This window comes from Puma concolor, chromosome D1, assembly GCF_028749965.1.
Source record: "Puma concolor isolate L17-30 chromosome D1, mPumCon1.1.hap2, whole genome shotgun sequence".
Lineage (NCBI taxonomy): Eukaryota > Metazoa > Chordata > Mammalia > Carnivora > Felidae > Puma > Puma concolor.
In genome coordinates, this window is record NC_141676.1 from 83,520,281 (window position 1) to 83,543,039 (window position 22,759).

General features: G+C 32.5%; 1 protein-coding gene across 2 annotated transcripts in view; it reads right to left on the reverse strand.

Annotated features, from left to right (window-relative positions):
• Nucleotides 1–15,091: 15,091 nt before the first annotated feature.
• The window catches only part of PGR (progesterone receptor), a 115,334-nt gene continuing 107,666 nt past the window's right edge, over nt 15,092–22,759 (reverse strand). For both annotated transcript variants that reach the window (XM_086678624.1, XM_025927897.2), the window contains 2 exons: nt 22,030–22,187; nt 15,092–19,557 (listed from right to left, as the gene is read on the reverse strand). In XM_086678624.1, the coding sequence (XP_086534750.1) occupies nt 19,402–19,557; nt 22,030–22,187 (314 nt within the window). In that variant the 3' untranslated portion in view covers nt 15,092–19,401. The remainder of the gene's footprint in view (nt 19,558–22,029; nt 22,188–22,759) is intronic.

Genomic DNA, 22,759 nt, shown 5'->3' on the forward strand with positions numbered 1-22,759 from the left:
CGCGGGGCTCAAACTCACGGACTGAGCCGAAGTCGACGCTTAACCAACCGAGCCACCCAGGCGCCCCGCACAGGTGTGCTGTTTTGAAGGGACACATGCACCCCCATGTTTATAGCAGCACTATCAACAATAGCCAAAGTCTGGAAAGAGCCCAAATGTCCATCGACAGATGAATGGATAAAGAAGATGTGGTGTGTATATATACAATGGAGTATTACTCGGCAATCAAAAAGAATGAAATCTTGTCATTTGCAACTATGTAGATGGAACTGGAGGATATTATGCTAAGTGAAATTAGTCAGTCAGAAAAAGATAAAAATCATATGACTTCTCTCATATGAGGACTTTAAGAGACAAAACGATGAACATAAGAGAAGAGAAACAAAAATAATATAAAAACAGGGAGTGGTACAAAACAGAAGAGACTCATAAATATGGGGAACAAACTGAGGGTTACTAGAGGGGTTGTGGGAGGAGGGATGGGCTAAATGGGTAAGGGGCACTAAGGAATCTACTCCTGAAATCATTGTTGCACTATATGCTAAGTAATTTGGATGTAAATTTTAAAAAATAAAAAATAAAACAAGTTAATAAAAAATTTATTAGATGGAATATGTAGCTGGCTATGTGAATCAGTGGAATGAATTAGTGACCTGGAAGACAAAGAAATGGAAAGTAAACTGAGCAAGCGAGAGAAAAAAAGAATTATGCAAAACAAGAATAGATGCAGGAAACTTAGTGACTCCATCAAGCATAACATTCACATTATAGGGATCCTAGAAGGAGAAAAGAGGGAAGGGGGGGGGCAGAAAATATATGCGAAAAATAGTTGCTGAAAATTTTCGTAATCTGGCAAAGGAAACATATACAGATCCAGGAGGCACAGAGATTCCCCAACAGAATCAACCCAAGGAGGTCCACACCAAGACACATAGTATTTACAATTTTAAAAGTAGTGATAAAGGAAATGTTTTAAAGGCAGCGATACAAAAGTAGACTGTTACAAAGCAAACTCCCTAAGGCTAGCAGAAGATTTTTCAGCATAAACTTTACAGGCCAGAAAGGACTGGCATAATATATTCAAAGTGCTGAAAGGGAAACCTCTGCAGCCAAGAATATTCTCTCCAGAAAGGTTATCATTCAGAATAAAAGAAGAGATAAAGAGTTCCTCAGACAAAAACCAAAAGAGTTCATGACCACTAAATCTGCCCTATGAGAAATGTTAAAGGGGACTCTTTGAGTGGAAAGGAAAGACCATAACTGGGAATATGGAAAGTAGGAAACACAAAAGCAGTAAAAATAAGTATATGTGTAAAAATCAGTCAAGGTATTCATAAAACAAGTCTCACCACATACCTAATTGTAGGGGGTGAGGAGTACAGAATGGGTTCAAACTTAAGCGACCCTCAGCTTCATATAGACTGCATTTACAGAAGATGTTATATACAAACCTAAAGGTAACCACAATTCCATAAATAGTAATAGATACACAAAGAATAAAGAGAAAAGAATCCAAGTATAATACTAAAAAAAAGCCAGCAAGTCATGAAAGAGAGCAAGAGAAAGACCAGAAAAAAAAAGACTACAAAAGCTATCACAAACCAAGTAACAATATAAAAATAAATATCTATCAATAATTACTTTGAATGTAAATGGACTAAATGCTCCAATCAAAAGACATAAGGTGTCACAATGGATTTAAAAAAACAAGAGCCATCTATATGCTGTCTACACAAGACTCATTTCAGACCTAAAGAAACCACAGATTGAAAGTGAGGGGATGGAGAAACAAGTATCATGAAAGTGGATGTCAAAAGAAATCCAGGGTAGCAATACCTATATTGGACAAAATAGACTTTAAAACAATGACTGTCACAAGAGATGAAGAAAGGCATTATATACTGATAAAGGGGACAGTCCATCAACAAAATATAACAATTGTAAATATTTATGTGCCCCAAATGGAAGCACTCAAATACATAAAACATTTAATAATGAACATAAAGGAACTAATTGATAGTAATACAACAAGTCAGGAACATTAACACCCAGTTACATCAATGGATAGATCATCCAAACAGAAAATAAACAAGCAAACAGTGGCTTTGGATGACACACTGGGCCAGATAGATTTAACAGATATATTAAGAACATACCAACCTAAGAGAGTAGAATACACATTCTTTTTAAGTGCACATAGAACATTCTCCAGAATAGATCACATTTCAGGTCACAAACAAGTCTCAACAAATTCAAAAAGATTGAAGTCATACCATGCATCTTTTCTGACCACAGTGCTATGAAAGTAGAAATCACCAAAAGGAAAAATCTGTAAAGAGCACAAATACATGACACTAAACAATGAATAGGTCATCCACGAAATCAAAGAAATTAAAAATTACATGGAGACAAATACAGGAAAGCACAATGATCCAAAATCTTTGGGATGGAGCAAAAGTGAGTCTAAGAAATTTATAGTAATATAGGCCTACTTCAAAAAGCAAAAAAAAAAAAAAAAAATTCAAATAAACAACCAAGGTTACACCTAAAGGATCTAAAAAAAGAACAAACAAAACCCAAAGCCAGTAGAAGGAGGGAACTAATAAAGATTAGACCAGAAATAAGTTATATATATATATATATATATATATATATATATATATATATATACATATATATATATGATATTTATATATATATATATTTAACAGCTCAATGGAACAAAGAGTTGGTTCTTTGAAAACATCAACAAAATTGATAAACCTACAACCAGACTCAACAAGAGAGAGAGGGGGAGACAGAGAGAACCCAGAAAAACAAAACCAAAAATTAAAGAAGGCAAAGAAATAATTTTAATAATTGTAATTATTACAGAAATATGAATAATTATAAGAGGATATTATGAGAAATTATATTCCGACAAATTGGACTATCTAGAAGAATAGGATAAATTCCTAGAAATATGTAACTTACCAAAACTGAACCAAGAAGAAATAGAAAATTTGAACAGACCAGTTACTAGCAAATGAAATTGAATCAGTAATCAAAAAACTCCCAACAAACAAAAGTCCAGGACCAGATAACTTCCCAGGAAAATTCTACCAAACAGCCAAACATTTAGAGAGGACTTAACACCACTCTTCCCAAATTTTCCAAAAAATACGAGAGGAAAACTTCCAAATTAATTCTATGAGGACAGCATTACCCTGATATCAAAGACAGATTAAAGATGAAAGAAAGAAAGAAAGAAAGAAAGAAAGAAAGAAAGAAAGAAAAAAAGAAAGAAAAAGAAAGAAAGAAGAAAGAAAGACCAGCCAATATCTCTGATTAACATAGAGGTAATAATCCTCAACAGAATGTTACCAAACTGAATCCAACAATACATTAAAAAAATCATTCGCCATGATCAAGTGGGATTTATTCCCTGGGTACAAGGGTGGTTCAATACTTGCAAATCAATCAATATAATATATCACATCAATAAGAGAAAGGATATGGTCATTTTAATAGATGCAGAAAAAGCATTTGACAAAGTACAATATCTATTCATGATAAAAACTCTCAAAAAGTAGGGTTAGAGGGAACATACATCAGCATAATAATAGCCATTTATGAAAAATCCCCAGTGAACATCATCCTTAATGGGGAAAAATTGAGAAGCTAGGAACAAGACAATGATGTCCATTCTCACCACTTTTATTCAACATAGTACTGGAAGTACTAGCCACAGCAATCCAACAATAAAAATAAATAAAAGGCATCCAAATTGATAATGAAGACATAAAAATTTTACTATTTGTAGATGACATGACACTATACATAGAATATTCTAATAATTCCACCAAAAAAACTACTAGAACTGATAAAGGAATTCAGTAAAGTCACAGAATACAAAATCAATGTACAGAAGTCTGTGGCATTTCTATACACAAATAATGAGGCAGCAGAAAAATTAAGAAAATAATCCCATTTATAATTTCACCAAAAAATAATAAGATACCAAGGAATACACTTAACCAAAGAGGTGAAAGACCTGTACTCCGAAAACTAAAAACACTGATGAAAGAAATTTAAGACACAAAGAAATGGAAAGACACTCCATGGTTATGGATTGGAAGAAAAAATATTATTAAAATGTCTATAGTACCCAATCTACACATTTAATGCAGTCCCTATCAAAATACCAACAGCATTTTTCACAGAATGAGGACACTCCTAAAATTTGTACGGAGCCACAAAAGACTCAAATAGCCAAAGCAGTCTTGAAAAAGAACAAAGCTGGAGGCATCACAATTCCAGACTTCAAGTTATATTACAAAGTTGTAGCAATAAAAGCAATATGGTAGTGGCACAAAAATAGATACATAGATCAGTGGAACAGAACAAAAAATCCTGAAGTAAATCCACAATTATATGGTAAATTAATCTTCAACAAAGGAGTAAAGATTTTCCAATGGGAAAAAGACACTCTATTCAGCAAAAGACATTGGGGAAACTAGACAGCAACATGCAAAAGAAAGAAACTAGACCAGGTTTATACCATACACAAAAATAAATTCAAAATGGATTAAAGGCCTAAATGTGAGAGCTGAAACCATAAAAATCCTAGAATAGAGCACAGGCAGTAATTTCTCTGAGACTAACTGTAACAACATCTTTCTAGATATGTCTCCTGAGGCATGGAAACAAAAGCAAAAATAAACTATTGGGATTACCTGAAAATAAAAAGCTTCTGCAGTGCAAAGGAAACAACCAACAACATTAAAAGACTTCCAATGAAATGGGAGAAGATATTTGCAAATGACATATCTGATAAAGAGTTGGTATCTAAAATATATATAGAATTTATACAATTAAACACCCAAAACCAAATAATCCAATTAAAAAAATGGAGAAGACATGAACAGACATTTCTCCAAATAAGACATATAGATGGCCAACAGACACATGAGAAGATGTTCAAAATCACTCATCAAAGGAATGCACAATAAAACTACAATGAATTAGGGTTTTGTTTGTCTTTTGGGGGGGTGGTAAATATCTAGTAAGGTAATTGCTGGATCATATGGTAGTTCTATTTTTAACTTTTTGCAGACCCTCCAAACTGTTTTCCAGAGTGGCTGCACCAGTTTGCATTTCCACCAACAGTGTAGAAGGGTTTTCTCTTTCTCCACATCCTCACCAACACCTGTTGTTTCTTGTATTGTTGATTTTTGCCATTCTGACAGGTGTGAGGTTTTTATTGCAGCATTATCTAGAATAGCCAAACTATGGAAACAGACCAAATGTCCATTGATGAATGGATAAAGAAGAGGTAGTATAGATATACAATAGAATATTAGCCATGAAAAACATGAAATCTTGCCATTTGCAGTGACATGGGTGGAGCTACAGAGTATTATGCTAAGTTAAAGCAGTCAGTCAGAAAAAGACAAAAACATGATTTCACTCATATGTGGAATTTAAGAAAAAAAAAGCAAAAGAGCATGGGGGAAAAAAGAGAGGCAAACCAAGAAACAGATTCTTATCTATAAAGAACAAACTGACAGTTATAAGAAGGAAGGTGGTGGGGGGTGGGAGGGTTAAATAGGGGACGGGGATTAAGGAGTACACTTGTGATGAACACCAAGTGTTGTTAGAAAGTGTGGAAGTATTATGGTGGTGTACACCTGAAACTAATATTACACTGTCAACTAACTGGAATTTAAATAAAAAATTAAAAGAAAACTTCAATGAGATATCACCCTCACTCCTGTCAGAATGGTTAAAATAAAAAACACAACAAAGCACGTGTTGGCAAGGATGTGGAGAAAAAGGAACCCTCGTGCACTGGGTAGAGCCCACCATGGTTTCTATACCATTAAAGAATACATTTATCATGATGAGCGGTGAGTGACATATAGAATTGTTGAATCACTATATTGTACACCTAAAATTAATATAACACTGTATTTTAACTATACTAGAATTAAAATAAAAAAGTTTTTAATTAAAAAATAAAAAATTCCAAAGATATTCATCTTGATGAGGTTTAAACAGGCAGCACATTTATTAAGTTTCTTCATGTATCAAGTAAAACCATTACAAAAGACTTAACGCGTATGCCAGGAAAAATAATTTAATTTGGAAAAATATGACAGAAGCTTTTTTCTTTTTGCAAGAAATAGATTTTCAAATTTAATGAAGTACTCTGAACCTCTATTTACACCTCTGTAAAATGGAACTCATATTTAGCTTGCAAGAATTACAGTAAGAGAGATAATATAGGTAAAACTCCCTATTACAAGGCCTGGTGCATAGTAGCTACTCAAATAAGTGACAGCTAAAAAAAAAATGGTAGTACTTAGTGAATGCATATTGATTACTCATCTATAATAATTGAAGTAGATCACTTGTAAGACAAAATTTAACTTCATCTGATTAGGTAAAATTAACATCCTACCATTTAAATAAAATGTTGCTTTTTAAAAGCAAGTAGAGTGATCTGTATACTCTTTAGTTGTTACAGTAACTCTGACACCAGGGAATAAAGTGTCCCATTGACACCCATGGTCATTTACCATGTTTTCTCTTTACTCATTAAATAGCTAAATGTAAAATTAGAAAAATACCAACTATCAAAATCAGATATCTATAAAAACCAGTGTATTTTTATACACAAATATGAAGTTTTTCATTTAAAACTTTCATTTAAGTTAACTTTCACTTAAATTAGCATTTAACTTTCATTTAAATGTTTTTCATTTTCATTTATAAATCTGAATGTGGAGACATGTTTAATTTAAAAACTGAAAACATAGTGTTAAACAATAATAAATGAATAATATTTTTAATGTTGAAGGAATATTTTCATGGCCAAATAATCCAATAAAACTTCCTGGTTTCTACATTCTATTTCAAATGTGGCTGGTTAAATAAAAAGAAGTATGTTTAAGTTTCAAATTATATCTAGCCTCTTATCACCTGGAACTTAAAAGCAAGAAATCTATTCAACTTTTATTTTTGTGTTTCCAAAGGCCTATCACAATTACTTATACTCTCTAGACACTTAGTTTATTAAATAAGTATATTTGCATATTTCCAATATTATATTAAATTATATTTCTAGTAGTGAAACCAATGCATGATACTAGTTTAAAGTACTTTGTTAGTAACAATCAGATTATATTCCCTTTCAGTTTAATGTTAAGTGTATCAAATTTCATGTGAAAATTCTTAATATTTGTATAATAAGTATCAAACTTTTTACTTTACCAATGTGAGTAGCCAAAATAGTGCATTATCAATTTTACTAGATACCAGCTGAATGTATATTTTGCCATCATGAACTAGTTGGATTCAATTTAATTATCTGAGAATCACTTTGCTTCATTAAAATATACACACAGTCATGGGTATTGTCTACATATGCCAAACCATCCATATTAATATCTCACCTTATTCCATGTACACTGTTGAACAAACTGAAATGATTATAAATTTAAAGTGACTGGTAAAGAAGAATGTAGTGAAGATTCTTATGCACCTTGTATATAACTTTATATAATTGTATTGAGGTTTTTGGCGCTCTAATTCATCAATAAAGAGATATATAGACACGAGTTATTCTTTATTATCACAGAGAATAGTTAGAATAATAAAAATTAGTTGTAGTTATTTTTAAGAAAACATATTTAAAGATGATTCATTTCAAACTGTCAGCCAATTTAATGTAAGACACTTGTCAAATATCCGTTTTTTCATGTGAATCACAAAATATTTCCTTCAAAATCCACCTGTAGTTAAAATAGAGAGATCAGACTGAAAATAAATATGTGATGATGGTTTTAGGTGTCCACTATCACCTAATTTTTATAGCTTTGCATTTGTCATCCAACCGTTGCTTGGGAACCAGTGCCAGACATACATAGATGGAGAGAGAGTCTCACTTTCTCAGCAAAAGCCTCGGGTGAACTTCCAATGTAATTTGAAATATTGGCTTCCCCACTCAGAAATGAGGAGCTAAATGTGTGAAACTGGATACAAGAAGTATACAGGAGTTAAATATCCTTAAAAGTATAAGTCTGGTGTATGTGCTTAGTCCCCTACTATTTACTCAAAATAAGGTAGTAACAATGGAACAAAAAGGGGTGTGAGTCATGTGAGAGGGAAATGATGATTCCCTGCATCTCTTGGCAAATATTACACTAGTTTTACTAACAAGGAACAGAGTGGATAACTGAATATTTCATCAATTTCAACATAACAAAATATAAAAAATTCATGTGCAAAGAAGTCTGCTAAATATTTCAGGTGGGTTCTAAGGCATTAGATTGAAAATAAGTGTGTGATGTTTTTATGAGTCTACCATCATGTAATTTTTACGGCTATGCATTTGTCACCAGCCAGTGCCAGAACTGTTAGGCATATCCAGATGGAGAGTCTCACCCTCTTGACAGAAAATCTCATATGATTTTCCAAAGTACATCTAAACTTTATATTTATTGAAATATATTAATCTTTGCTTTTTTTTTTCTTTTTGGCATCTGACCTATTTCCTGGCCATTTGGAAGCAGCCATGTTGCTCCAAGAATTAGGATTATTACAGCAGATGCTTAAAGAAAGTCAATGATGAGCTTCTGATTTCCACAATTATTCTTTGAAAGACAGAGCAAGTCTGGAGAATTGGGTTTCAACCCCCACTAAAGAAAGAGGTTTTCTAAATCTCAAAAGTATCCTTAAGAGGTAGACTCAAACAGGGAGTTACTAGAAATAAGTGAAGAGAACTCAAATGAAGACTCACAGGAAGCCTCTGACAAATAGGAAGAGGAAGTGAGAGGTTTCTGTGATTCAGAAGGAAGAGGTGGGTCAGGGAGGTCAGATGACAATGTCTTACTTTTGAAGAAGGCGGGATGGGCAACAGAACATCCAGACAGGTAAAAGTCCAAGAAAATTGTGAATTTTGTGTATGGGTGTAAAGTCTACAAGCATCTCAGAGAAGCCTGGATTCAGCATGGTGCCAGCTGGGTGGGAGCTGAGCAGGTAGTAGTGAGCTATGACTTTCCTGAAGGGGCAAGGCAACTGCATACAGAGGCCAGATGGGGAAGGCAGCTGGGCCTAAGGATATGTGGAACTAGCAAATGGAAGGTACCAAGTCAGATAAGTCACAGCATCCTGCAGTACTGGGAAGAGAGAGCAGATCAATCTATGAACCATAGACGTGATAGAAGTGGGCTCTATAACCAGGAATGGCAAGGGAGTAGTAAGGCCAGTGAGTACCATGATAAAAAACAAAAAAACTGAAAAAACCCTTCCCATAACCACTGTTTGCATAAACAAGCTTCTTCTTCTTTCTAGCTGGTTAGTGGAAGTAAAAAGAAAGAACAGCCCTTGATGGAAACCGAATGAGGTAATCCCTATAAGGCTCTTTGAAACTAAGAGATGGATATATTTTCTTAACTGCCAAGTTTGCTCCACATTGTATGTACTCACCAGCCTTCCTTCCTTTACTCCCCACACTTGGTGAAGAAATCATGAATAAATTTTCATAAAGAAGACATCAGACCCCCTACAGAGAATTAAGCATTTTTTGCAGGTGCCTTTTTATAATTATACTGAATAATGACATCTGAAGAAGGATCCATACAAGTGATGTGTTTTTCATTTTAACACAGCTTAGTTTCCCTTCCCTATTTGCTGAGTCTTGAACTGTTTTAATCTTACCTTTGTGCACAGACCAGGTGATCTTGAAGTTCAATAGACATGCGAAGGTAAGAATATTGGTAGAGGGATGGAGATGTTTGGATAGATAGAATTCTAGAAATTGGTAAGTTGAAGTTCTTAATTTTCATTGTCTTTCTTGATGACAAATTTGAGATTTCAACACAGCAGAATAAATAGACATCTGAACTTGTGTTTGACAATTTATATGGTGTGTTTCACCTACTTTCCCAAAGCTGCCAATGCTTCTAAGTTATGTTTCTTTAAAACCTCTGGAAAATTAGGGAAGAGGTCATGATCATTTCCAACTTTTCATGTTTATGACCACCATTTTTCACCAAAATATTGCAACTTCCTCAAAAATGTTCTCTTTACCTCCAGGCTAATTATCTATCTCCAATTCTATTCTCCATATTGCAATAAGAGTGAGTTTTCTTATATGCCAATCTGAATTATGCTGCTCTCCTGCTTACATCAGAATCAAGACTACACAACTGAATACCAAGTACAAGACCACTGATCATCTGGACCTTGTTTTCTTCTTCAGCCTCATCGTCAGCCCCACCTTATACTCTCTCTCACCATCAGGTCTCTGCATATACTGTTATGTCCTATTTGGAATACTTTTCTTTTCCTGCCTGTGGCATCTTCTGACTGCATGCTCAGCTAATTCCTAAGCCACTTTTAGACCAGGGCTTATATCTTCTATCCCAAATGCCTTTGCCCATTCTTAAATCAAACTAGGTGCCCCTCATAGATGCTCCAATAGCTCCCTGTACCTCCTCCATCATTGCACTTACCACACAGTAACTATCTATTTATCTAGTCTCCATCCAACTGTGAGTTCAAAGAAGGTAGGAACTGTGTTTGATGTATTCATTGGTTACCTCCACAGTCTGGCAGAGTTGCACAAACATAGTAAGTGCTTCATAACTAGTTATTGAAGAATAAAATGATGCTAAGGCAAGATTCTTCAACACTGCAAACAAAATCCATTTTTCCCCTTGTGTTTAAGGGCTTTTCTTCTATTAACATAAATAACTTAAAGTTGGATGCTTTATGTTGATATAAACTATTAACAGGAAATTTGTAGTTTCAGAGTTGAAAGGAATAATTTGGTCCTAGCCTTTTCCATTTCTTTGTCTCTTTCTTCCTTCATTTTCACCCTATCCCGACTCCCCACTGCTTTCTTTTTAAGCATTAAGACACCCAACTGAGAGCCAAGCAGTGTTAGAAATCAGTATTTTTTTTTCTACACCTCATTAAAAAATGAAGAACTTAAAAAGCAAGCTTATGGGCATATTTATGTTTTATATACTTGGGATAGCGAGTGATAATTTCCCTAACATTTAGCATTGTTATCCTGTGACATAATCGCCTATGGGATTGTGCCATTAGCATAATGGCTTGCTCAATAAGGAAAAATATTTAAGATATTATTTGGAGGAGTTCTCCATTGCACTTTTGTGAGACATATTTACTACTTTCAAAGTAAGAAATTTTATATTTTTCTTCTGTTTCTTCCAAATAACAGTGAAAAGCTTTTTAAAAAACTTTTCACTCTGATTTTTCTTGTGAATATGCACATATCAAAAAAGTCAAAATGCACAGAATACTCAGGTCATAAGGAGATACTTTATTGGTTAAAGTGATGAGTTTTAAAGCCTGCCATGTGAAAATCTCTTTCTAGTTATATCAAATATAGGGCTTACCATTTTAAGTAAATCTGAATAGTATCTTTACCCTATGGAGAATATACCTCTTGTGTCTTCATGTTGTAGAGCTGCATATTCTATTTTGGCAAGAATATAGTATGTTTGTAATAAATTTCCATAAATCATTTTGGTCTTGCTCATGAATTTCGAAGCCCTCAAAGGAGGTTTACTTTTGTATAATATATTATGACCTGATATCTTCAGTTCTTAACCTATTTTAGGGAAACTATGACAGATATATCCATTGACTATTTGGCCATTATAAAAAAATTTTTTTTGTATTTACCAAGTTAAAACTGCATCAAATCAGTGTGGACATAATTGTCATGCTGCTCAGCAGCTCAAATTGAGGTCTTTGAATAATAAAACATGAAGAAAACAAAGCAACTATTTCTTAACTGGAATATAGTTTGCTAGAGATGTACTTTAAAATACAAGCTTTTCTAGGAGGTGGACAGTAAAAGGTATCTTTAGTGGCAAAAATTTTAAAACCACTGCTTTCTATAAATTATAACAACAACAACAAAAAACCCTTCACAGTTAAGTAAATATCATAGAAAAAGAGATGTTAAGTTTTATATGCAACTGACTAAGGAAAAACTTTTTTAAGTAGGCTTCATTTGGAGTAATTTCTGTTTGTTAAATTGATGAGTCAGATTTGATGTAATAAGAGAAATTTCAGAAGATTATAAAACAGGCCTTGACAACTATTTACAATACCATTTAAATATTTTGCTCATATATATCTAAATATTGACCATGATGCTGATGTAACATTGCAAAATACCATGCATCTTCTTTAAAGCAATTATGGGTATGTTTTTTCCTCAAACAGTAAAATGGAATGGGGTATGCTTTCGTAGTGACTTAATTCATATATCTCTGAAAGTGCTTTGTCAGTTAAAGCTTTCAACTAGCTTAAAAGTAATGCTTTCCCTATTTCTCCGTGAGTGGAAAAAGAGCAAACAAAAGCATGTTTCACGGTAAGGTCAGCATGACATAAAAGCAACAAAAGCCAGTAAATTCAACATGAGCTTGACATTCTGGGACTAATCCAGCAGTTCTGCAACAGTCTTCCAACTACACAGCTGCATAAAGCTGTGGACAAGCCTGGGCGCAGCCTCCAGGCATTTGCCCAGAGCTCAGCCTTGAAATGTGATCAACTTCAAGGAGAAGAGATTTGTATTTTTCTTTGGCTACAGGATATTTAAAGTATACGTCATTGCTATTATGAACTGCTTTTTTACGTACCACCAAAACTCCCAAATTCTTAAATTTTCTCCAATGACAGGGAGGACAAAATTTTAAGGCCGCATTGTTTCAGGCCTAACTCTGGAAGTACAGATTCTATTATCCCCAGGTACATGATGGTCTGTAGGGATGTTTTCCTGAGCTTAAATAGGGATGTGATCCAACTTAAATGCAATTACCTAAGGCCCAGTTCATATTATGAATTCATGTTATGGATGTAGACCTATCCAGGCTAGATTTCCATAATACAGGGTGAATCTTTTACTGCTTTTTATTCAACTTTTGGATTTGAGAAAGAGCAGGGAGTGTGGAATACTGGTACATTAAATAGACGGCAGACTCTAGGTAGAGACAGAAACTGTCCTTTTCACCAAAACTTGACTAAGGAAAATACAGTGAAACTACAGAGGCTGGGTGATATTTTTTTTTTTTTTCACTAAAATCATTACATGGCTTAGTCTAGTGAGAATAAGCAAGTTAGAACTTGGCAAACTCTTACTAGATTATCTGGTTATGTATTTCCTATAAAATTTAAGAGTTGTAGAAATTCCCCACATCTAATGGCTATTTAAAAGGCATACTTTGGAAAAAAGAAAGTTATGCCCTTCCTTGAGTTGTCTGTTTGTCCATTTTACTTTATCAGTGGAGACATGGTTGTTGAATGCTCTAATACAAAAATGAATTATCTTTTAATTTGAGAAAAAATTTCAAGTTTTAAGTACTTATCCTCAATGTCATGTAGATTGTAAAGATATTTAAAAGGATATATATTCTTCCTAAAATCTGGTGTTTTAGAGACTACATGTAGATTATAGAAATTGCTTAGATATTCAGAACAAAACCTTTAGAAATCTAATAGCCATCTCACCCAAAGGAATGCAAGATATCAGACCAAGGCAGACAAGATCTCTTCGGGCAATTTGTATCTAACCTTCTTAAGGATAGTAATGTTATTTTTGGGGTTGATAATTTCACTATGATTTCTAGACCCCTTCTTCCCTTCTGTGAAATTATTACAATAAAAATTATCTGAGCATATAGTATATCACATAGATATTTGGAGGGTCTGTATTCTAGTCAAGATCTCAATATTTTAGAGATAACTTTAAAAATGACAAAATCAGTACCATTATTCTTAATATTATATTGAAAGGGTGATAGGTTCTTTAAATTTCTAATAATATAGGCCTCAAAGTCAAAAGACTTTTTCTTTTTGGGCAAAGAAACTGAATACTTCTAGCTCTAATTTCAAATGAAATCCATCAAATATTTGTGTGTACATGGAGATAGCAATGAAGCAACTGCATTTTCTAGATTCCTTGTTTTCACCATAGAATATGCCAGATGAATTTGATAAAATTCATTGTGTGATAAAATTATAAAATTGTGTGTATAACACAATTATATTGTGTTTAACAAAAACACAATAATAGCAATTACTATTTCTGAACACCTGTATACTTTTTGTTTTCATTTCTATTAATTGCAAAACAACTTGTCAAAGTCAGGTTTAATGAGAGAGGTTAAATGACTTGCTCAATCTCATTCATTTAGTAAAAATGACAGAGAAGGGGCACAGGCCTGGGTCAGTTCTTCCACAGTACCCATCATGAAATATATCACTGTAATGGATAATTTAGAAGTTACAGGTTGATATGCCATGAAAGCCACTGTTTTAGCAGAAAACAACATATTTGCATATAATTTGTGTAACATTTTAATGTTAAATGTAAAAAATTAGAGCACTGCCTAATTAAAAAGTGCAATGTTTTTAATAAAAACAAAAAATTAGCCACATAACAACTGATACTGGAGGTATATAATTGATCCAAATTCAAATGGCTTCTCAAACCTTTTTAAGGGAACTATTTTTAACTCAATAATCTATTTCAGCTTTCTTAAAGTATTTTCTGATATATGACCTGTCTTATTATGATTAATTTCATTTTAGAGCGAGTAGAAAGAACATGACCTGCAAAATGAAGATAAAGGTTATGATGACTGCATAGGAATGGAAGTAAAGGAAGATTTAGAAACTAGATATCTTCCATTTGGTGATGTTATGTTCTTTTTCAAAAACTTTATTTTTTAAAGTTTAGCCTGAAATTTTAAATCCAGTATTTTGACATCTACACTGTGAATCAATATCAACATCAAGAACATCAAACATTATTAGGAGGTTGCAAAACAACAATAACCACAACAGCAAAATCCAACCCGTTTGGCCACCACATTTTCACCCCATAGTTGAATGAAATTTTAAAAATTTAAATTATGTTAGAAATTAAATATGTGTAGGAGAAAAGGATTTGTGTCATCCAAATATTGTTTTAAAGTAACAAGAATCAGATAAAATGATCACATCATCAACTGTTCTCTGAGTCTTACTTGAATGTGAAAGGCTAATGACATTTTTTTTGGGGGGGGGGTATGTCTACATTTTCTTACTTATCAATGTAATACATTCTGAGAGGTACTATTCCCAGTGGCAGATTGCCTTTATTGTGTTGGGGAAAATTTTTAAATGTATTTATTGGGATGACATTTGTGGAGGGAAAACATATTGAAACCTTTTCAACAAATGTACATTCAGATTTAATGCATATGAATTACTGACACAAATTAAGGGGTTATTTGAAATTTATTTTAGGTTTTATTTTTTTAATTTTATTTTTTGAGAGAGAGAGAGAGAGAGAGAGGTGGAGGGGCAGAAGGAGAGAGAGAATCTTAAGCAGACTCCACACCTGATGCAGCATGGCCTAAGCTGAAATCAGGAGTCTGATGCTTAACTGAGCCACACAGGTGCCCCTGATATGTATTTTAAAGTTAATATCTTTAGCTGAATTATTTGTCTCAGTGAAGTTATACATAAATAATGCTTTGCACTTATCACATCCAAACTGTATTTTCATTTGTGTACTCAACAAATATTTGAGTGCCTACTATTTACCAGACACTGTGATTTATACCTACTGCTAGGCTTTAACTTTGTTGAGTTACAGTCTTCCTTCAGCTGTAAATTCCCATAATGCTTTTTAGCACATTTTCTTCTGTTAATAACAGGTACTCAATATTTGTTGAGTGAAATCAGAAATGAGAAAAAATTGTATATTGAGTTAGGGCTATATATTGAGTTTGCATTTGTGTAATCTTTCTTAGGAAAGGAAATAATACTCCACTCATTCAGTTTTGAAATTTAAAACAGGGAGCATGAAGTGTTCATTTCCCCCAAAGTGCAACTTTTTATTTCTGAATTATACAATTACAGCTGTTTTTCACCATATATTCTATATATCCTTAGTTTTCAGGTAAGAAGTAAAATATTTTACTATTAAAATTATATAAGAAATTAAAAAGTCTCTAACAACTTTCCATTTAAAAATAATCTCTTAGAAGCGAATTACGATGTACACTGTCAGAGGCTCGACTTTCAAGTTCATAATTATGGAAATCATTGAAAAGAACTGGTCCTTGGAATTTACTTCAATTATTTCATTGATAAGAATATATCAACCACCTTTATCTCAGGTAATAACACCATTACTTTTCAGAAGCCAGTCTATTTCATGAAAAAATCTAATATCTCTTCTTACTCATGCCTAAACAAGATATCTATTTAGTCAATTTTTCAGACCAAGAAAAACAAGACTTCCATAGTTCACTCTAAATCTCAAAAACAATTACATCAGATAAATGAGGTTCAAAATTGAGACTTTTCAGGGAGTACTAACAGCCATTTTGCCTCAAAGGTGCCTCTGCTTTTAGAACTAAATTATGCAAACTTCCATAAAACTCTTTGTCACTGGATATTTGTGAGAGTCAGTCAGTGTTTTTAATAAATATAAAACATACTTATATTCTCCTAAGGTATAATCAGTATGAGGAGAGATCTCACAAAGTAGGAAGAAGTGGAAAATTTTTAGAGATGAAGAGAAATGCAGAAATGTAGATAAGGAGTATGGGAAGAGAAAGCCATAAAATCATGAATATGGACATATAATGATGTAACAAAAGAATGATACAGATCATGGTGATACCAAAAATGAGAACATGCCATGCAACTCCCAGTCAAGAGACACTATTGCCCTATCTCAAACTGGCTCCCAGTCTTGTACTACAGTCAGAATTATAGAACACACTACTATAAATCAGATGTGCACAAAATACCTGGTAAACCTTAGGAGGAAGCAAACCACTACCTGGAAGATGCAGGGAAGAACATTACAAAATAATGCTTCGCTGACTCTTGAAAATTGAGATATGAATGTGACTAGTATCAAAGGGGGAAAATTCAGGCAGAAAAGTTGATGGTAAAAAGATTTGTATGGCTGGAACATAAGATAAATATAAGATAGTAGAGGACGAAGACAGTAAAGTTATAGAAATTGATGTTTGAACATCATTTCAGAATAACTACTGTGTCACTGAATTAATAAGAGTAAAGCAATTAAAATAAAATCACTAAGGATGGAGCCCAGGCAAAGGTATTTTTAAAAAGCTCACTTTGAGACTGTAACATGAAGCTATAGTTGATAATCACTGTAATGGGTGACCGGAAGTCAATGAACATTTTTAAAGTGAGGAAATGGCAAGATTATATCCTTTTTAGGAAGTTAACTTTGGACTGAAGATAGCAAGAGTATGAGTTTGTGTATATAAAGATTTTGAAAAACTGAATAGCTATAGTCTATGGTTATACATATGTATTCACAGAAAAAGACATGTAGTTAGTCTTACCAAGGAAGAGACTGTTTTTATATCAAAGCTAACACTATTTGGAATACTGGTTCAAACTCTTACTGAATGTTATAACCAAATATTATAAAATTTGTATATTATTGACTATATTTGTCACATAGATGTAATGAACCCAAGCCAAGAGCCTTGGTTGGAGTTTATTTTAATCCCTACTTCAAATGTCTTATGTGAATTCACTATTTATAGACATGCCATAGCTAATTCTTTTTATAAATAGAGAATTAGCTGGTAAAAAACAGTTCTGAAAACACTGTCATGCCAATTTTTTTTCAGATGAAACCACTTTACCTCGTTTGGGGGATCACATTAATATTCATTAAGAGATGTTATTGTCCCTTGGTAAACTGCAAAAATTTATCAGTTAAAGAGAATGGGTAGCCCAAAATGTATTAAGAAATCAGAGAAGTCAGTAAATGTTTTCTATATTGTTTTCAAAGTTACTTTTTCTTATTAACAACCATTAATTTGCATATGGTGATACATCTTATTTGTAAGATAATGTCCAATTTTTAAAATTTCAGAAAAATAATTTGGCCTACTAGTTACTCTGAGCTGTTAAAATACACACACACACACACACACACATATATACACACACACATATATATATATAATAGAGATAAAAGAAACAGAAAATAAAACAATGATTATTTTTATTGAATTTCATCAGTGGTATGAACTTAGTTCTTCCTGTTATTTTTTATATATTTATCTGTATTTACATATACAGATATATACATAGATCTTTAAAAAATAAATGGCTCTCCAGTGACTCATCTCATAAAAATACTCTTGTCCATATTCTAATGCAATATTTTTTAAGTTCATATAACAGTGTGAGTTCTGTGTTTTCTAGTTATTATAATTGGTTGTATTATTTTAATCCAGTATCTAGTATTTCTTGAAATACCTATCTTAGAATTGGATCAGAGGCACTCAAAAATTTTCAACCTGTGATTTATCATTATGACTTTCTGAATGAAGAAAGAGAATATTTTTTTCCTCTTCCTTTCCTCCCTCCCCTTCTTTTCTTTTTTGATTAAGAAGTGAATAAGAAGCTTTGACCAAAAGGAACATTTTGCAGGAAATACATTATACCAGTGGTAAGGGTGAGGAAATTGAAAATCAGTAAGGTTAAGTGACTTTCTACCTGCTCCAGATGGTAAGGAGTAGCATTAGGCCACAGACTCTTCAGACTTCCTATTTTGATTCACAAGCCTCATTAAAGGACAAGTCCCAAAAAAGGTTAGTAAAAAACTACAAAACCGCTAATACTGTTGTCATAATGATATGGCTTTCCTTAATAACTTCCTTAGAGTCTGTGTTTCCAATCTGGGAAACAGTCAGAGTCTATATATATGAGCTGTTTTTCCTAATATCAAACCCTCAATCTACTTCAGGGATTTTAAACTCTTTTTCTCTATATTTTTTGCACTAAAAACCCTTTAGAAAACCTGATAAAGGTTATAAATTTCCTCCTCACAAAAATGTATATATATGTTCATGTAGGCAAAATTTTGCATACCATTATTTAAAGGCTCATTTTTGTAAATATAATCAAGGAGACAAAGGGAGCTACCTAGAAGGAACATATACAATAACTTTTTATTTTTATGTGTAAGATTTTTTTCCTTTAAAGTAGAAGATTTGTTAGATGCAAAAGTTAAAAATCTTCACCTAAATGGTATGAAATACTATGAATATGATTAAGTTTATGTTAGCAATCACTTTTAGTACTTTTTCAATCTTGTAAACTCTTAAAGAATATATGGCTACACAAAACACTTTAAAAATTCTAGTTATGCTTTATAAAGAAAAACAATTAAAAGTTCACAATTCTCTCTGAAATTTACACAATATGATACGTTATAAATGTAAGGCTTTGAGAAGAACATTGTAAAAATCAAGACCTCACAATCCAGACTAAAAGAAAAATAGACATACCACAAAATTTAATTTTTAAAGATAAAAATGGCATTCACTTTTTATGAAAGAGCAGAGGTTTCACCATCCCTGCCAAGATCTTGGGTAACTGTGCAGCAATCACTTCAGACATCATTTCTGGAAATTCAACACTCAGTGCTCGGGACTGGATAAATGTATTCAAGCAGTACAGATGAAGCTGCTTGACAAGCTGTTGGTTTCACAAATGGATAAAAAACATGTAAAAAATAATACATTCATATTGGTTGGTTTCACAAGTGGATAAAAAACATGTATAAGAAAAATAATACATTCACATATTAATCAAACATGGCAACTTATTTTTCTAACAATATAAATACCTATCAAGATGTTTTCTTGATAAAATAACTCCCTTCACTCTCTACAGTAATATGAAAATATTACATACAGTGAAACATTCTGATAGTACAGAAAGATTTAAAGAAATGAAAGTCATTCATAATCCCACAGGATAAGTGATATGAACACTTTGGTGTCTTTCAAATTCTTGTTTCTCTTTATACATGTATACAAACATACCCAGGCATATACACAATATACACAATGCATATATATTTCCAAAAATGCAATTATTTAATAAAGTCTATTTGTTAATGGACTGGATTTTTCACATAACAATATATTGACTCTGCCTCTGTCAATACAAGGAACCCAGCATAATTTATTTTAATCTAATTTAACTTTTGGCAAAGTAATTAATGTAAGTAATTTTAAAAGTCAGATAGAACCCAGCAGCAACAACAAAATCCAGCAGTTTCCTTATAGAATTCTTCCCATCCTTATTCTAGTTCCCAAGATGCAACCACTTTTAACTTCTTTAGCCCATGTCTCTAAATACTTATCTCTGTATTTCTAACAAATTTTGTTTTTAAAATGTGATGTTATTGATTTTCTATTATGGAAAATGAGACTTAGCTCCCTTATATGAGACACCCGTCCCAACTATGCACACTTTCTTTTCTCCTCATTCTCTGTATAGTTGTATCTCAGTTTTTGACCAAATCAATATCTAGCAATTATATTATAAATATTTTTATTGTTTCCTGCTGGATTAAATTTCCTTTATTATATGACTTATTTTTATTTTGCTAGAGTTAATAACCTTGTGTTTCTGTTTTGCTTTGTTTCCTGTATATTTATCACAAAGCCACAGTCAAATTCTCTGACACAATTTGTAAAAACTCACCTCAGTATGTTCACACCTACTGGTAATCCCTCAGTTCCATCTTTTTTTCCCCAACACTAGTATTCCAAAACCCTGTGCATTACTGCTTCAAGCTAGGCTAATGATTGCTATGCTAAAATATCCCTTTGCTCATTTCTCCTGTATTTGATTTTCTACTTCACTGGCTTACCCCAGTGTTTGTTGTTAAAACATCCTGTAGATGTCCTTGAGAAAGGTTATATTTGAGATAAGTTCTCTGAGACCTTGCATGTCTGAAAATACCTTTATGATGCCATCATATTTGTTTGATGGCTGGCCTGGGTATAAACTTCTTTGAATATTTTCCTTTCCTTCAAAATTCCGAAGGCATTGTTTTCTGGGTTCTAATATTGCATTGAGAAGTACAACATCATTCTGAATCCTGATAATTTTTATGTGATTTGTTTCTTTTCTCATTGGTATATTTTAAGATATTCTCTTTATTTCTGGTATTCTAAAATTCTACATTAATGTGCCTTTGTTCAATTGTGCTGTGCTTTGTACACTGGGGCTTTACAGTCAGAAAATTAAGGTCTAGCAACTTTTATTCTATGATTTTTTATAAAATTTTCTCTGCTTGATTTTATCTATTCTTTTATAAATTCCTTTTAATTAAGAATGAACTCCCTGCAATTAATCCCCTAAATTTTCTATCTCTTCTAATTTTTCATCTTTATCTTTTTTGTTATTTCTTTTGAGTTTTCCTGATGTATATATGTCAGCCCTTCTATTAAAATTTAAATTTCTGCTCTTCTATATTAAATTATCCAAAAGTATTTTCTTGCTAAATGTTCCTTTTCAACTATTTTTTATTCTTGTTTCATGGATGCAATATCATACATTTCTAAATATCTTAATTCTTTTTGAATACCTTTTGTGTTCTCTGCTCTGGTGCCTTTTCCTTCATTACTTTCTCTCTGTTTATTTGCTTTCTGCCTTTCATTACAGAGGCTTTACCCATACAGCTAACAATCCTTAGCTATCTGTCCATATTCAGGAATAAGGTTTCAAATTTGACCTGATGAGTAGATTGTGAAATTGTCCACTAGCACTGTTATTAACTTATAATTCCATCCAAAATGATGTAAGAGTCTTATTTTCCACACCTATACCTTTGCTTGTCTTGTATATTTAAATTTTCTAACATAAGGCAAAATTATTTTAGAATATGCTCAGGAAGGTGTATAATTCCTATAAATCATTAAATTACTCTCAAATTATACAAATACTAGTAAAAGGATATTTGGATGATCTATAGTGAAAATGAAAAAAAAGCACAATATAAATTCTGAGCAGTGTGATGTAAATACTGTTTTAAGATATAAGTACAAATATGACCTTTAAGAAACCATATAAAGTAAAATGTAGATTTAATATTTAAAATATTACAGAAATTCAGAAAACAATCATTTATTTCCTAGAAGACAAAATACTTACATCATGCAAGTTATCAAGAAGTTTTGTAAGTTGGTAGAAACGCTGTGAGCTAGAGACAACTCCTTTTTGCCTCAGACCAATTGCCTTGATGAGCTCTCTAATGTAGCTTGATCTCATCTCTTCAAACTGGTTTTGACTTCTTAGCCCTTCCAAAGGAACTGTAAGAAGATAATTACAAGTAATAGTTATGCTTAAAAAGATGAATTCTTTGGATAAACAACTCAAAATATGAACACCTTAAATAGGAGTGTTACTGATAGTTTTAGGACATATAAACATAATTGTCTTGAAGAATATGATAAAAACAACTAAATAAATTAAAGGAAATTTTTAGCTTACTTATTTTAGAGCTGTATCAATGCTTATGCACTTAACTTAGCATTTGCTTATTCCACATCCTTGTCAGGAATGGTTTGATTTAGTTTACAATTACATGTATTCTGGGTCTTTTTTAAAGAAGAGGTATTGTAACAAATACTTGGATCACTCTGTAAAGTTTAAGTCTTATAAATCTGAAGCATTTCTCATTGAGATTATTCATGGATAATTTATTTTTTTTTTTGTAATTTTAACATTGCTTTATTAAATTTCCTAACTCCTTCCTGCTGATAGAAGAAAGCTATTGATACCACAATACTTCTCTTTGTGATACTCTATTTTTATTTATTTCTTTTAATTTCTATTTTTAATTCAAGTAGTTTTGGTAGATTGTCTTTTTCTTTTCCTTTTT